Source organism: Paroedura picta, chromosome 13 (genome assembly GCF_049243985.1).
Source record: "Paroedura picta isolate Pp20150507F chromosome 13, Ppicta_v3.0, whole genome shotgun sequence".
Taxonomy (NCBI): domain Eukaryota; kingdom Metazoa; phylum Chordata; class Lepidosauria; order Squamata; family Gekkonidae; genus Paroedura; species Paroedura picta.
The window spans coordinates 43,137,974-43,154,446 of record NC_135381.1 but is presented as its reverse complement, the minus strand read 5'-3'; the positions used below and the strand labels follow the sequence as shown (position 1 = coordinate 43,154,446).

General features: G+C 48.7%; 1 protein-coding gene across 1 annotated transcript; it reads right to left on the bottom strand.

The window, feature by feature from the left end:
- Positions 1 to 351: 351 nt before the first annotated feature.
- Positions 352 to 14,674, bottom strand: ZC4H2 (zinc finger C4H2-type containing). Its single transcript, XM_077307801.1, has 5 exons — positions 14,514 to 14,674; positions 11,908 to 12,079; positions 10,115 to 10,287; positions 8,815 to 8,977; positions 352 to 6,812 (listed from the first exon to the last, which is right to left on the bottom strand). Exons 1-5 carry the CDS (start codon positions 14,564 to 14,566, stop codon positions 6,699 to 6,701), a joined length of 675 nt encoding a protein of 224 aa, XP_077163916.1. The 5' UTR covers positions 14,567 to 14,674; the 3' UTR covers positions 352 to 6,698.
- Between the last annotated feature and the right edge of the window lie 1,799 nt (positions 14,675 to 16,473).

Sequence of the window (16,473 nt, the reverse complement as noted above, 5' to 3'; positions counted from 1 at the left end):
CCTGAGTAAATTTTATCTGTGCAGAGTTACAGCTTGTTTTCAACTCCATGGTTCCCCTGTTTGGGGACGAATGTCACAGCTTCAGATTGGACGACAAAGTTGACGGCCGAGGAGGAATTACCAGATGCCTGGGGGGCTAAATAAGCCCCCCCAGATGATCCTGCCCAGGAAAATATGACAGCATTACAAAATCATGGGGCACAGAGGCTAGTGAAAAACACGTCAAAAGACCAGGGAGGTAAACTTTGCTGACAACCTTGGTTAAAAGAGGGTGTATGTATACATTAAATCTTCAAAAAGACACCCGTCAAGCACAGAAGGCACATTAAAAACTAGCGGGAACGATAGGGGTTAAAACAAACACTATCTTTATTTTTAAAAAATGACATTACAGGAGTTCAAATCAGAACGTAGAAAAGTGATGCAATTGCCCACCCTAAAGGCTGCCTCTAAAATGTCACCGACCCCAAAGCGAAGGATAACATTGAAATCCAGCTTAAACCAGCTTCCGATAGTGGATCTGAGTGATTTGGAAGGGTCCTTGACCCACACCGAGCTCTGCAATCTGCCGCTGGGGGCTGTCTATGCGCTGTGCAGGTTGGGAGCTTCACTGGTCTACATTGCTACATGAGGAACTGGAGATTTCTGCACATGAGGCCGGATAGAGGATGATGCGTGTGCTCGGCATGACTCAATAACCAGGCCATTCATAACCTGGGGACTTCACTGAGTGCACATATGTTTAGATGGATACAGGGCTTGCCAAAGTGTCTTTGAGCTGCACACAAGTGTGCTCACCTGGGGCAAAAGAAAACCGTTTCGGCAAGTTGCACCCAGAGCTCTGCAAAGCACCTCCTTGTCTCAGTTCTGCTTGGAGTGTTTAAATGCATTTCCCCTTTAAGAGGTCCTTAACATCCCTGGAGCACTCAAGGGTTAAAATTTAAAGATGTTAGTCTGACCACAAGATCGTCTCCCTTGATCTCTGTTCAATGTTATCCTTGTCTTATATGCCGATGGGGGGTTAGTCATCAAAGAAGAACTTTGGTTGATGTATTTATGTATTAGGATGGTTTGTATGAATACGGGTTTTTTATCAGGGGGGGTTATATGCTGTTAGCCGCCACGTTCAAACTACCGCACCATTGCACTCATTTCTCACGCTAGCAAAGTTATGCTCATAATCCTACAAGCTAGGCTCCAGCAATAGGTGGACCGAGACCTTCCAGAAGTACAGGCAGGATTTCGAAGAGGCAGAGGAACTAGAGATCAAATTGCCAACATACGCTGGATCATGGAGAAAGCTAGGGAGTTCCAGAAGAACATCTACTTCTGCTTCATTGACTATGCTAAAGCCTTTGATTGTGTGGAGCACAACGAATTGTGGCAAGTTCTTAAAGAGATGGGAATACCAGAGCATCTTATTTGTCTCTTGAGAAATCTATATGCAGGTCAAGAAGCAACAGTGAGAACTGAACATGGAATCACTGATTGGTTCAAAATTGAGAAAGGAGTTCAGCAAGGCTGTATACTGTCGCCTTGCCTATTTAACTTGTATGCGGAGCACCTCATGAGAAAGGCGGGATTAGAAGAGTCACAAATTGGGATCCAGATTGCAGGGAGAAATATCAACAACCTCAGATATGCAGATGATACCACTCTAATGGCAGAAAGCGAAGAGGAACTAAAGAGCCTGTTGATGCGGGTGAAGGAGGAGAGTGCAAAAGCTGGCTTGAAACTCAACATCAAGAAAACAAAGATCATGGCATCCGGCCCTCTCAATTCCTGGCAAATAGATGGGGAAGAAATGGAGATAGTGACAGATTTTATTTTCCTGGGCTCCAAGATTACTGCAGATGGGGACTGCAGCAAAGAAATTAAAAGACGCTTGCTCCTGGGGAGGAAAGCTATGGCAAATCTAGACAGCATCCTAAAAAGCAGAGACATCACCCTGCCAACAAAAGTGCCTCTAGTCAAGGCTATGGTCTTCCCAGTTGCAATGTATGGCTGCGAAAGGTGGACCATAAGGAAGGCCGAGCATCAAAGAATTGAGGCTTTTGAACTCTGGTGCTGGAGAAGACTCTTGCGAGTCCCTTGGACTGCAAGGCGAACAAACCGGTCAGTCCTAGAGGAGATCAACCCTGACTGCTCTTTAGAAGGCCAGATCCTGAAGATGAAACTCAAATACTTTGGCCACCTCATGAGAAGGAAGGACTCCCTGGAGAAGAGCCTAATGCTGGGAGCGATCGAGGGCAAAAGAAGAAGGGGCCGACAGAGAATGAGGTGGCTGGATGGAGTCACTGAAGCAGTCGGTGCAAACTTAAATGGACTCCAGGGAACGATAGAGGACAGGAAGGCCTGGAGGATCATTGTCCATGGGGTCGCGATGGGTCGGACACGACTTCGCAGCTAACAACAACAACAAGCCACCATGAGCCTTAGGGGAGCGGCGGGCTATAAATCCAAATAGTAACAACAGCATCAGCAACTGGGCCAGGCTCCTTGAAATGCAGATTCACACACGTTCCTGGAGCAGGAAGGGGAATAGCAGATTACTGCACAGTCAAAAGGTGCCATGGCTGGGAGGGCTGGGGCTAGCCTGCTCTCATCAGATCGCAGAGAGAGGGTCAGCCCTGGGTAGTCCTTGGGTGGGAGACCCTCAAGGAGCAGTTGGCTACTTCCTCTACCATAAGCAAAAAGGTACTTTTCATCTTTTGCATCAGACAGGGCTGGACACCTGCAACGATACCTGCAGGGAGGGGGAGTAAGGAATTAAGCCTTCTGAGAAACTCTGCTTTCATTTGAAAAAATCAGATTCTACCCTGTCCAGTTATGGAGATAATTTGCAGCCAAGAATGAAGAGTAATGAAGAGTAATCTTGCCTTTGCTGTGGTCTCAGCAGACGGCCTTAAGCGCCCCTTCCCAGACGATGATCTAACATGTGAGAAATATTGGCTTACTTATATCAGGGCTCTCTCCGTGCCACCTTCCTCACAGGGTTCTCGTTGTGACCCATAAACTTTCTATGCATTATTAAAGGGAATTATTTTAATCCTACTCTCTGTCCCAGGAACTCAGGATAAAATGCACAGCTTTCCCTTCCTACTTCCTCTACCATAAGCAAAAAGGTACTTTTCATCTTTTGCATCAGACAGGGCTGGACATCTGCAACGATACCTGCAGGGAGGGGGAGTAAGGAATTAAGCCTTCTGAGAAACTCTGCTTTCATTTGAAAAAATCAGATTCTACCCTGTCCAGTTATGGAGATAATTTGCAGCCAAGAATGAAGAGTAATGAAGAGTAATCTTGCCTTTGCTGTGGACTCAGCAGACGGCCTTAAGCGCCCCTTCCCAGACGATGATCTAACATGTGAGAAATATTGGCTTACTTATATCAGGGCTCTCTCCGTGCCACCTTCCTCACAGGGTTCTCGTTGTGGGGAGAGGAAGGGGAGGCCCTTGGAAGCTGCTTTGACTCATTCTGATAGAGAAAAGCAGGGTATAAAAAAACAACACTTCTTCTACTTCACAGGGACTAGGTAATTGTAAGAAGTTATGCTTGAAATGCACTGAACACTTGTAGACCGATAAACTTTCTATGCATTATAAAAGGGAATTATTTTAATCCTACTCTCTGTCCCAGGAACTCAGGATAAAATGCACAGCTTTCCCTTCCTCTGTTTTGTCACCGCAATGACATTGTGAAGAAGTTGCGTGATGGTGTCCAAGATCACTCCGGAAAGGTCATAATTGAGCTGGGATTTGAACACACCATGTGGCGCCACAATATATCAGCCCTGTGTTCAGAATCCTATGGGAAAGCTATGGTTTTTAAACATTTTTGAGCTCAAATAATAAATTGTTCCTATTTTTCTATATTTGGCTTTATCCCTAACCTTTGCAGACCTCACTGACTTGGAGTAGTGGCAGGAGACAAGATTGAAAGGGGGCCTGAGTAAATTTTATCTGTGCAGAGTTACAGCTTGTTTTCAACTCCATGGTTCCCGTTTGGGGACGAATGTCACAGCTTCAGATTGGACGACAAAGCTGACAGCCGTGGAGGAATTACCAGAATGTAGAAAAGTGAAGCAATTGCCCACCCTAAAGGCTGACTCTAAAATGTCACCGACCCCAAAGCGAAGGATAACATTGAAATCCAGCTTAAACCAGCTTCCGATAGTGGATCTGAGTGATTTGGAAGGGTCCTTGACCCACACCGAGCTCTGCAATCTGCCGCTGGGGGCTGTCTATGCGCTGTGCAGGTTGGGAGCTTCACTGGTCTACATTGCTACATGAGGAACTGGAGATTTCTGCACATGAGGCCGGATAGAGGATGATGCGTGTGCTCGGCATGACTCAATAACCAGGCCATTCATAACCTGGGGACTTCACTGAGTGCAGATATGTTTAGGGCTTAGGATGGTTTGTATGAATAAGGGGTTTTTATCAGGGGGGTTTATATGCTGTTAGCCGCCACGAGCCTTAGGGGAGCGGCGGGCTATAAATCCAAATAGTAACAACAGCAGCAGCAACTGGGCCAGGCTCCTTGAAATGCAGATTCACACACGTTCCTGGAGCAGGAAGGGGAATAGCAGATTACTGCACAGTCAAAAGGTGCCATGGCTGGGAGGGCTGGGGCTAGCCTGCTCTCATCAGATCGCAGAGAGAGGGTCAGCCCTGGGTAGTCCTTGGGTGGGAGACCCTCAAGGAGCAGTTGGCTACTTCCTCTACCATAAGCAAAAAGGTACTTTGCATCTTTTGCATCAGACAGGGCTGGACACCTGCAGCGATACCTGCAGGGAGGGGGAGTACGGAATTAAGCCTTTGAGAAACTCCGCTTTCATTTGAAAAAATCAGATTCTACTCCTTCCAGTTATGGAGTTAATTTACAGCCAAGAAGGAAGAGTAATGCAGGACATCCCTCGTTAAAATCTTGCCTTTGCCATGGACTCAGCAGACGGCCTTAAGCGCCCCTTCCCAGACGATGATCTAACATGTGAGAAATGTTGGCTTACTTATATCAGGGCTCTGTCCGCGCCACCTTACTCACAGGGTTCCCGTTGTGGGGAGAGGAAGGGGAGGCCCTTGGAAGCCGCTTTGACTCATTCTGATAGAGAAAAGTGGGGTATAAAAAACCAATACTTCTTCTGCTTCACAGGGACTAGGTAATTGTAAGATGTTATGCTTGAAATGCACTGAACACTTGTAGACCCATAAACTTTCTATGCATTATTAAAGGGAATTATTTTAATCCTACTCTCTGTCCCAGGAACTCAGGATAAAATGCACAGCTTTCCCTTCCTCTGTTTTGTCATCGCAATGACATTGTGAAGAAGTTGCGTGATGGTGTCCAAGATCACTCCGGAAAGGTCATAATTGAGCTGGGATTTGAACACACCATGTGGCGCCACAATATATCAGCCCTGCGTTCAGAATCCTATGGGAAAGCCCAACTGAAACCGCAAAGTGCAGATGGGTGACTCAGGAAGATTTCCAAACCTTAGGAGGTGCAGCATCGACCAGCCTCTTTCACAGCCCCTTGGCTCTCTGGACAATTAGCACAACTGCCCTCAGCTAGGCAGAATTAATGGCAGAATTAAGCCAAGTGTGAGTAAAACGCAACTGTGCTTAATTTCCACGATGCAGACAGGAAGCAAACCTGAGTTTCTGCAAGGGCAGAGCTTGAATCACTCCAGCTCGGAACTTCCGTTCCTCTCAGCTGTGAGACGTCTGTGACGAGGGAGCATTGTGTAACCTATCCCACAAAATCCACAATATTTACATCTGACCTACAATGTCCTTTAGACCAGCAGTCTTCCGGCTGCCACGGACCGCTGCGCCGGAGTGGGGGGAGAGGGCAGCCCGGGGCCCTGTGCATGCACGGCAGCGCCAGCCCAAATGCGCATGCACGGACTTGCTGCATGTGCGCATTTGCGACACCGCCAGACACCAACACACGTGCGCAGCAGTCTGCGCGTGCGTGTTTGCGCTGCTGCCATGCCGGCGGCCGTGGCTCCCTCTCCACGCCCCTCCAGGCTGCCAGCTAATCGGCCGCTTCGGCGGCTGATTAGCTTGTGGCCTGGCAAGCTTCTCTTCCCCCCCTCCCGAAACAAGAATCTTGCTGGGCCGCAAGGTAATCGGCTGCTTCGGCGGCCTATTTGCTCACGGCTTGGCGAGCTTCTCGCTTTGGTGGGGGGGCTGGAAGAGGGAACCGCGGCCTGGCACCGGGCTGCAGCCCAGGGGTGTGGGACCACTGCTTTAGACGACTGGACCGCACAGGATCCAGGTGTGACAGTGTTGGTTGCGGTAGGAGCCACACAGGGAATCACCATCAATAACATGTTGCAACTCAGGCAGAAGAGGGCAGGATCGGTTTACTAAAATATGATATGCGTTTTGGCAACTGGATACAAGCTACCTGTACAAAATGTCCTTCCACATTCACCACCTGCCCGCACAGATTCTACGGAGTGTGGAATTAAAGAGGAGGAACGACTGAAGGGTTACATGGCAGTAACCCCAGATCTGACCTGCCTCTAAAGAGCAAGAATCAGGGCCGAAGGGGAAACATTGTGCTTACATCACATGAAACATCAACAAAACTCCAGTCACGCTCTTTGTGTCCCAACGAATGTTTCCAGTTCTACCTGCAAAGGGGAGGGAGGGGGAGATCTGGTGGGATCCTGAGCTTCCCCCTCCTCTTTACTCGTCTTGTTTCCTTTTGGGCTTCTTGGGGTTTCGAGAGCGGCTTTTCGCTTTGCACAGCGGGCAGATGGGTGCGTTCCGGTGGATCTGCTGGTGGCAGGACAAGCAAGCCTGAAAGAGAACCAGAACATCACGATGTGGCTCCCTTTTGCTGCAGGGCAGACATGGCCCGTTACTTCACCTCCGGGAGGGGGAGGGAGGCTCACAATCCCTGGACATGTTACTGAGGCAGGGATGGTGAGCAGGGGGAGAGGGGGGGCACATTGGCATGATGGTGCTAACCTTCACAATCCTTAACAATCTGGGACCCTTGTACCTACGGGACTCCTTCTTCTGGTACCCCCCGCCCCCCAAAGAGCACTACGATCCAGTGACCAACACCTGAGCCAACTGGGAAGGGTGGGCTATAAAAATATAATCATAATTATTATTATTTCCTCATCTTTTCTGAGCCATTCTGTCAAGGGTACTTGGAGAGGCCATTTAGTTCACTTAACTAAGGGCCATATACTCCTGCAGGAAAAGAGTTAGATCTGAGTCCAGGAGCACCTCAGAGACATACAAAAGTTTCAGGGTAAATATTTCAAGAGTCAAGATTTCAAGGCATGACAAAGTTAGTTTTGACTCTCAAAGGTATAGGCCCTGAAACTCTGGTTGGTCTCTAAGTTGCTCTTGGACTCAGTGTACCTGAGGGATCGCCTCCCTGCCTACGCCCCCAAAAGAGCCCTGCGCTCCACTGCTACCAACCAGCTAAAGGTCCCTGGCCCTAAAGAAGTCCGCCTGGTCTCAACCAGGGCCAGAGCATTCTCTGTTCTGGCCCCCACCTGGTGGAAGGAGCTCCCGGAGAAGATCAGGGCCCTGACGGAGCTCAAACAGTTCCGCAGGGCCTGCAAGGGGGACCTCTTCCGCCAGGCATTCGGTTGAGACCAGATATATATACCCAACAGCGACCAAAGGGCCCCTGCTCCCCGCCCCGCTCAGAACACCACCTATACACTCTGGACCTGTTTGTATGTTGCAACGTTGTATTGTTTATTGGTTATACAATTATAATGTTATATGTTTACAATTATCAGTTATTATTGCAGGGTTATTCAAATGTTTTATAAGACTGTTCCTTGTATTGTTCTTTTGTTATTATGTAAACCACCCTGAGCCCCCAGGGAGGGCGGTATATAAATATAATAAACAAACAAACAAACAAACAAATCTGTTTTACAGCGCACCAACATGGCTATTCCCTGAAACTACTCCTGCAGGGGCTCTGCTGACCCTCTCAAGACCTGCAGCCCGAGGTCCTTTTAAGCAGGGCCAAATATGGGCCTCCTGCATGTCAAGCAGGTGCTCTACCACCGTGGCCCCTGCCTGTAAGTGACCTGGACCATCAGGATGGAGATACTGGGGGACACCCATCCCACTTTAACAGGGGAAGACGTCCCAAAGGAAGAGGTTGACCCTTAATTTGCCTTCTGACTAAGGAGTGCCTTGAGCCACAAGGGCCAGGCACTGCTGCCTTCTTCTGTCCAAGAGAGGCCCAAAATGCCTCCTCTGGGAGACGTATAAAGCCTAGACAAAATAACCCACTCTCATGAAGCTCCCTTGGTCTGAATCAGACCACTGGCCTTTCAAAGCCAAAAATCTCTACTCAGACTGGCTCTCGAGGGTCTCAGGCGGAGGCTTTCCACCTCACCTGCTGCCTGGTCCTCTGAACTAGGGATGCTGCCAGGGATTGAACCTGGGGTCTTCTGTGTGCCAAGGCGATGCTTAGCCACTGATCCGCATCCCTGTCAGAGTTTAGGCTAAGCAACATCCTGCATGCTCGCTTGCCTGGAAATCAGGATTCCCAAACAGAATGAAACCATGGTTTAGTCTCCTGACGGACTGGCAAGAGCTCAGTCCAGCCTGCATAATTCTGCCTCTCTTGAATGTCCTCAGCAACCGGGGTTTGTGGCTCATGAGGGGAGGAGGAAGTGGGGGGCAGAAGAAACAATCCTGAATCCATCCTGGCTCAGCCTCCTCCCAAATTATAGGGTGGTGTTCCTGGCCCCCGACTAGAGCTGCAGCAGCTTGCCACCCAGCTATCTGGGTTGGACTTTGCCCTGCACGGCTGTACCTTCATAGGTGGGGGCTGTTGTCTGAATGTGGCCGTCTGTCGGGTGTCCTGTTTCCTGGCCACCTGCAGCTGTTGTGCCGCAGCTGCAGCCGCAGCCAAGGACTCCGGGATGGGCGGCTCCTGGGGTTCTGTTTGCCATTCCGCCTTCTGCTTCTCAAAGTAACTAGACAAAACAAAACAGCGAGACAATGCACATCACAATTGCAATCCTCTTTTTTTCTTTCTCCTGTGGCCTTTTAGGAGAGTATTTCCCAGGGGATGGGCTGAGACCCCCAAATGGCTCACGGGCCAGCTCTCTGTATTGGCTACCCCGGTCCTTCCTGTTGCCAAGGGCAGACTTTGCCTAGTGTGCAAAAAGACCCAACAACAACCCGTGGGCCAGCACTAGATGGGTCACCATATTAAGTAAATTTGGACTGGAGTGTCACCACACTAGAAGTGCTGTTTTAGAAGACCTTGACTGGTGAGGTTAAAATCTGCATGGGAGCCAGAATGGGTCCAGTCCATTTCGCACAGGCCAAGGAACAGCAGAAAAAAACAAAGATAACTCAAACCAAATGTTAGAAAGAGACAGGAGACTCCACCAGAGCTGCACCGGGATTTGGAAAAAATGTAAAGTTAAAGCTTAGGATTCCGTAATTTGACAAACCCCGTTCAGTGGTTCGGAAGTGCTACACAAGGATCTTCCAGAGGCAGCTAAATAAAAAGAAATCTTCAACACCCTGAAATTGACATTGTGTAGATTTAGGAATAACTGAAAACTCTATGACAAAACTAGTGGAATAGTATGACAAGCACAGCTGAGAGATCTGGGGGAATGTGGTAGCTCTAGGAATCACCAGAAACTCCATGATAAAACCATAGTAATGGTGTGGCTAAATAAAAAGCGATCATTAAAGCGTGTAGCACCCCATGCAATCACAACTCACTTTACCTGGGGGTGGTTTAAGGATTTGCGGGGGCCGTAGCACTACAGCTGGTTTAAGGATTGTAGGGTTCTAGTAGGGTGCAATTTTGAGGGGAGCAGACAACTGGGGGGGAGGAGCCCCGAACAGTGGAAAGGGGTGTCACTTCGAGTGTCCTTAAAGAGGGAAAAGGTGGGAGGAGACAGACTATGGCCCTGATCCATGAGTGGAAGGCACTGCGCGGGGCCCCTGAAAGTGTGGAGCCTGTGGCATGTGCTATGTGGATAAACTGGCCCTGACTTTACCACTGTGAAACTGCAAAAACACATTTCTGTAGCTGAAGCTGGCTCCCCTCAACCAACTTGTGCCCAGCCAAAATCAGTTTGTCAGCTTACTCAAGGGAGAGCTTCTCTTCTTCTTCACACAAGTCTGGCAATCTCTGCAGGCCCAGCGTCATCCGCAAGGCATCCACGTGCTCCTTCAGGGGCTTGTACTCCTCGTGCAGACGGCGGGTGGATTCCAAGAGTTTGTTCAGGTCATTCTCTGACTGCTTGATGGTGTTTTCCATCTAAAAGAAGGAAAAGTTGGTTTTTAGATGCCGCTTTTCTCTACCCAAAGGAGTCTCAAAGTGGCTTCCAATCACCTTCCCTTTCCTCTCCCCACAACAGACACCCTGTGAAGGAGGGGAGGCTGAGAGAGCCCTGATATTACTAAGGAAGAAGAAGAGTTGGTTCTTATATGCTGCTTTTCTCTCACCGAAGAAGTCTCAAAGCGGTTTACAGTCGCCTTCCCTTCCTTTCCCCACAACAGACACCCTGTGAGGGAGGGGAGGCTGAGAGAGCCCTGATATTACTGAGGAAGAAGAAGAGTTGGTTCTTATATGCTGCTTTTCTCTCACCGAAGAAGTCTCAAAGCGGTTTACAGTCGCCTTCCCTTCCTTTCCCCACAACAGACACCCTGTGAGGGAGGGGAGGCTGAGAGAGCCCTGATATTACTGAGGAAGAAGAAGAGTTGGTTCTTATATGCTGCTTTTCTCTCACCGAAGAAGTCTCAAAGCGGTTTACAGTCCCCTTCCCTTCCTTTCCCCACAACAGACACCCTGTGAGGGAGGTGAGGCTGAGAAAGCCCTGAGGTTACTGAAGAAAAACAGTTGGTTCTTAGATGCTGATGAAGCGAATATAGACCGAGAATCTTCTTTATTTTTAATAACGAAAGGCAAAATTCAAAATGAGGTCTGGTATATCACTCGTTTTCAAGGGCACCAGAGGACAATTGGATATTCTTTACTTATTTAAAGAGCCCCATGGGAGGATGGCATAGAAATTCTAAACAAACAAATAAACAAACACACACACAGACATACACACACATACATACATGTTATTTCGTATTATTTTGTGTTAATGATGATAAAGGACTCTATTATGTCTCTGGTGACAAATTGTTCCTTGTTGTAATTCATGTTGGTTCAGATTATTTCCTTACATTTACAGTTGGATATTCATTGTGATGGATTGTAAATATATTGCTAGAATCACTAGAACTTAAAAGTATTGGGGATATTGTCTTTTTTGTACGAAATGTTCAATATTTAATGTTTTCTCTTAGTGCATAACATAACATTTAAAATAAGGGGACAAGAAACTCCGGTAATTTTTATCATTCATTTATTTAGGAATAGAAGGCACTGGGTAAGAGATTTCCCCCTGAAAACGAGTAATATACCGTAGCGACCCCCAACCTGTGGGCCGCGGACCACATGTGGTCCTTCAACTAATTGGAGGTGGGCCCCGAAGGACGCCTTCCCCCCCCCCCGGCCCTTTACAACACACTTCGGGTGTCCTTGTCTCCCATCACTCCCAGATGGGATTATCTCGTTGCAGAGAAACAAGCTCAGGGTTCCCATTGATTTGCCCTTGTCATGAGATAAAATTTCCATGAACATAAAATGTTCCTTCTGTTCATTGTTGTGGCGTGTCTGTATCTTATTTTGAAGGGAGGTTTAAACATTACCATAGCGATCAGAGAGCGTTAGGGCAGTGGTTGAGAGTAGAGGAGTAAACTACCCCCCCCCCCAACGGGCCCCAGTAAAATTGTCAAGCGTTGAGTGGTCCCTGGTGATAAAAAGGTTGGGGACCACTGATATGCCGTACCCCATTTTGGCTTTTGGCTTTCTCCTCGTACTTACTACGTTGATGTCGGCATGAATGAGGCGCAGCTCCTCGACGTGGGCCATCTTCTCTTGCAGCAAGAGGTCCATCTCCTGCTTGTATTCCTTCAGGTGCCTTTCCTCAGACTCCAGCGCCTCAAACTCGGCCTTCAAGCGAGCCTTGATCTTTTCCATCTGCAACGTCTTATTTCTACAACGGCAGAAAAGGCACGGGAAAGACCAAAAGAGAGCAGGGAGGGCAACATTAGAATGCTAAAAGGCAGACCAGAGGTGAAGGGGAAGGAAGCATCACTGAAATGGTTTGCTAGGATGCAGGCCTCAAACAAGGGGGCCTTCCTTGCCTCTTGGTCAACTGAAAGACAATTGCACAAGAAGGTTGGGAAGCGAAGCCAAGAAGCAACTAGGCAAGATCTTCAAGTGTCTGGATGTGTTGCTGGCCACCCCTGTTCCCCATTACTATGTATGGAGGTTAACATCGGACAGTGAATTGCCAGGAAGAAAACTGATTGCTTTGAAAGGTAGTGTTGGAGGAGAGTTTTACAGATACCATGGACTGCCCACAAGACACATTGGTGGGTTCTAGATCAAATGTGAAAATCTTTACAACTGTTTTTAACATTGTTCTTGATCTTTCCCTAGCTAAAATGTCTAAATGGAGGCCGTCCTCCTTTGGTCCCACCACGAGAAGACAAGAGTCCTCGGAGAAGACCAGAATGCTCGAAGAAGCTCAAAGCAGCAGGAAAAGAAGACGACCCAACAGGAGATGGATTCAATCAGCCAGCAATGGGATCTTGGTAGAATCCCAGACTTCCTGCTTCCAGGTAAGATTAGATACAGGCTGGTCCCAGCTCTGTACCTGGCTGCTTTAGAAATCAGTAAACAGAGAAGGGGCTTTGCTCAGGTGAGATGCTCAGCAGCCCTGCTTACAGCTGTCCTGGCTGTTGTTTGCATTCCCAGTTTAATTTCAATGTTTACTGAGTTGAAGCCGTATCTCTCTACTCCACATCCTGTTCAAGTTTTGTTCCTGCACTCTGCAGCTATCTCCTTTCTTGGATTGTCTCTTCCAAATGTTAAAATCTGACCATTGCTGCCACACTGTGCCACCCCACCGCAGAAATAACAGACAGGGCTACCCCATTTTGAAAAGCAAGATATGACGATGGGAGCCATTTGGTGGTGTCCGACTCTTGGTGACCCTGTGGCTCAACTGTCACCACATTTTTCAATCTTGAACCGGTTCTTTTGGTGGAATAATGCTCTGGCCGGGGTCCATTTTGCTCAGCTCTGTCAGCCCGTTTTCCTTTTTCCACTGACCAGTCCTAGCATAATTGCTCTCTCTGTTGAGTTGGATCGCAGGATCTGGCCAAAGTAAGTGAGCCGGAGTTTCGTGACACTTGTCCCAAGCCCGGATAAAGGGGAGGCTTAAGGAAAGCTCTTGAAACATTTCTGTCAAGAAAATCCTATGGGACAGCTCTCAAATGATTTCGAAAAGCAAGAAAGCAGATCCTGTTTCCCAACAGACTGCTTCAAACAGGGGATCGCTGTGACAAATCTCATGTTCAGGACCCCTTCTCCTCTTCACTCTGCGACCCTGCTGCTCACTAGAAATGCTACTATAAAACCAGAGCCCAGCAGAGGCCCCTTTAAGACCAACAAGTATTTATTCAAGGTGTTAGCTTTCGAGGGCAAGCGCTCTTCCTCAGACGATTAATCCCTTATATCAGTGGTCCCCAACCACTCACACTGGGCCGTGGCTCCCTCTCCCCGCCCCCCCAGCAAGAAACTCGCCAAGCGGACGACTAGCTTGTAGCCCGGCAAGCTTCTTTCCACAGGGGGAGGGGGGAAGAGGGAAGAGCGGCTGCCGGCACGCCGGTGGTGCAAACGCACATGCACGGCAGGTATGCGCATGCGCATTTGCGCTCGATGGGGCTGCAAGCGCGCATGTGCAGCAGGTCTGTGCACGTGCACGTGTGGACCTGCCGCGTGTGCATGTTTGCGGCCACACCAGGAGTGCACACATGTATGCGCGGCAGGTCCACGCATGCGTGCAATTGCCGCACATGCGTGTTTCCACAGGGGCTGCCGTGCGTGCGCAGTGCCCTGATCGTCCCCCCCCACCGGTCCGCAACCCCAAAAAGCTTGCGGACCACTGCCTTACATGACAGTGGGATTATATAACAAAAAATTAATTCTGTTACATTAGTAAACAGAATTAATTTTTGCTATAATTAATAATTAATTTTTGCTATATATTCCCACTGCCATGCAAGGAGTTCATAGTCGGAGGAAGAGTAGTTGCACTAGAAAGCTCGCGCCCAGAGTAAATCTTGGTTGGTCTTAAAGGTGCCTCTGCTGGACTCTGACTTTATTGTCCTTCCTCGCGGTTTGCAGTTTCTTTGTGCGGCGGGCGCAGCCTGGGGCGGCGGGCGCATGGGGACACATCCCGCGCATTGGCCCCAGGGGAGCAAATAGGGGTGGGTGGGGAATACGGCGGCAATCTTACGCTCCCTTCCCGGGGGGCATGCTCCACCACGCCCCGTGGATCCGACTCCCGAGTAAAAATACATCATCCTCCGCGAGGACCGCGCCACGGGACAAGATCAAAGGCGAGATGAATCACCTACCTGATCTCTTTGATGCTTTCCAGTTTGCACATGATTTCTTGCTCATCGGCCATGCTTTTCTCTTCCCCCCTCCCCTCCCCCGGCGCCCCCCTCCCGATTTAAATCTCCCGTGCAAACGTGCAAAATCCCAAGGAAGGGAAAGAAGAGGGAGGGAAATCCGATACAATGGACACAACGTAGCCACCGCCGCCAGGCTCCTGGGCGCAAAGACTGCGGTAGGAGCGAGCGAGGCCTCCTGGGAGTTCGAGTCCAGGTCACCGTAGCAGCCCAGGCTCGGGAAGGGACCCCAAACTACGAATCCCGCCATGCAAAGCGCTAAGGGGCTGCTCTCTTTTCCGTCCGGCGGGCCAGTGCATTTGTCAAAGCGAATTATACCAAAGGTTAGATAGATTCCAATGGGTGGCCGTGTGGGTCTGAAGCAGCACAATAAAATCAGAGTCCAACCAAGATTGATTCAGGGCCGGAGCTTTCGATGGTAATTCATTGCCAAAACAGCCTTATGTCCCAGGGGATTGATTGGTTGTTTTGGATGTGTGACACAGTTTACTAATGTAACAGAATTCATTTTTGCTATATATTCCCACTGTCATGAAGGGAGTTCATAGTCTGACGAAGAGTGCTTGCCCTCGAAAGCTCACGCCTTGAATAAATCTTTGTTGGTCTTAAAGGGGCCACTGGACTCTGATTTTATTGTGCTGCTTCAGACCCACACGGCTGCCCATTTGACTGGTGGATGGTGTTCTGCAATTTAAGATCTAGCCTAGTTCTTGGGTATTGCAGAGGCATCATCAAAGATTTCTTGCTATTCTAATCCATGCTGCCTTTTGGAGCTGAGCTAGTGATAGTTGCTCGAGGCCCAGAACATCCAGGTGGACATTTTTCAACTTCTAGGCTCTGTGCCAAGGGCTCTAATGACAACTGGCACCCTGGTCACCTTCTTCTCCCTGTGTTATTGGGTTTGTGGGGAGGAGGGGAACCAGCTGAGTCATAGGTTCCCCCTCCCTCAGATGACCGATAGTATTGCCAGGTTTCTGTATTTTCCCCTATTCATGCACCACGATAACTCCTCTTTAGAAGAAGAAAAAGAAGAAGAGTTGGTTCTTATATGCTGCTTTTCTCGACTCTAAATAGTCTCAAAGCGGCTTCCATTCACCTTCCCTTTCCTCTCCCCCCAACAGACACCCTGTGAGGGAGGGGAGGCTGAGAGAGCCCTGATATTACTGAAGAAGAAGAGTTGGTTCTTATATGCCGCTTTTCTCTACCCGAAGGAGTCTCAAAGCGGTTTACATTCACCTGAGGCTGAGAGAGCCCTGATATTCCTGCCCGGTCAGAACAGTTTTATCAGTGCTGTGGCGAACCCAAGGTCACCCAACTGGCTGCATGTGGGGGAGTGCAGAATCGAACCCGGCATGCCAAATTAGGAGTCCACACTCCTAACCACTACACCAAACTGCCCGAATATGAATTTTGATGGTTCACTCTCTTTTATGGATTAAATTTGATTGTTTTCCTTTTTAACTATACCAATAAGGGCATGATGGGCCTCGGAATGGGAAGGGGTGGGCGTGTCCACAGCTCTGCTTCCCAGCAGTATTCTGCATGATCACAACTCTTCCGTGGGTTTCTCGAAGCCTGAAGAATTTTTCAGGGGTTTCGCAGTTGTAAAAAAGTTGGGATTAAAGCAGTTGGTAAGCCCTGTGAGTAGCAGCAATTTAGTATATATACTTGCACTCGAAAGCTCACGCCTTGAATAAATCTTTGTTGGTCTTGAAAGTGCCACTGGACTGATTCTTTTTTGTTTAGCAAGTATAGTGAGATAAGAACCTGATATCTCTGTTAAGCCCCAGGGGGAGGGTTCCATTGTCCTGACTTTTCTAAAACTCTGCAGTTATCATTAATAATTTGCAGTTATCATAAGCAGAGCGTACTACGAACTCGCGGCTCAGCAGCCGGAGCCTCC

Excerpts from the sequence above, each read along its gene's own strand:
- ZC4H2 (XM_077307801.1), bottom strand. The coding sequence starts at position 14,566 with ATGGCCGATGAGCAAGAAATCATGTGCAAACTGGAAAGCATCAAAGAG. Across the intron at positions 12,080-14,513 it reads GAAAGCATCAAAGAGATCAG|AAATAAGACGTTGCAGATGG; the intron begins GTAGGTGATTCA and ends CTGCCGTTGTAG. Across the intron at positions 8,978-10,114 it reads GAAGAGAAGCTCTCCCTTGA|TTACTTTGAGAAGCAGAAGG; the intron begins GTAAGCTGACAA and ends TGTTTTGTCTAG.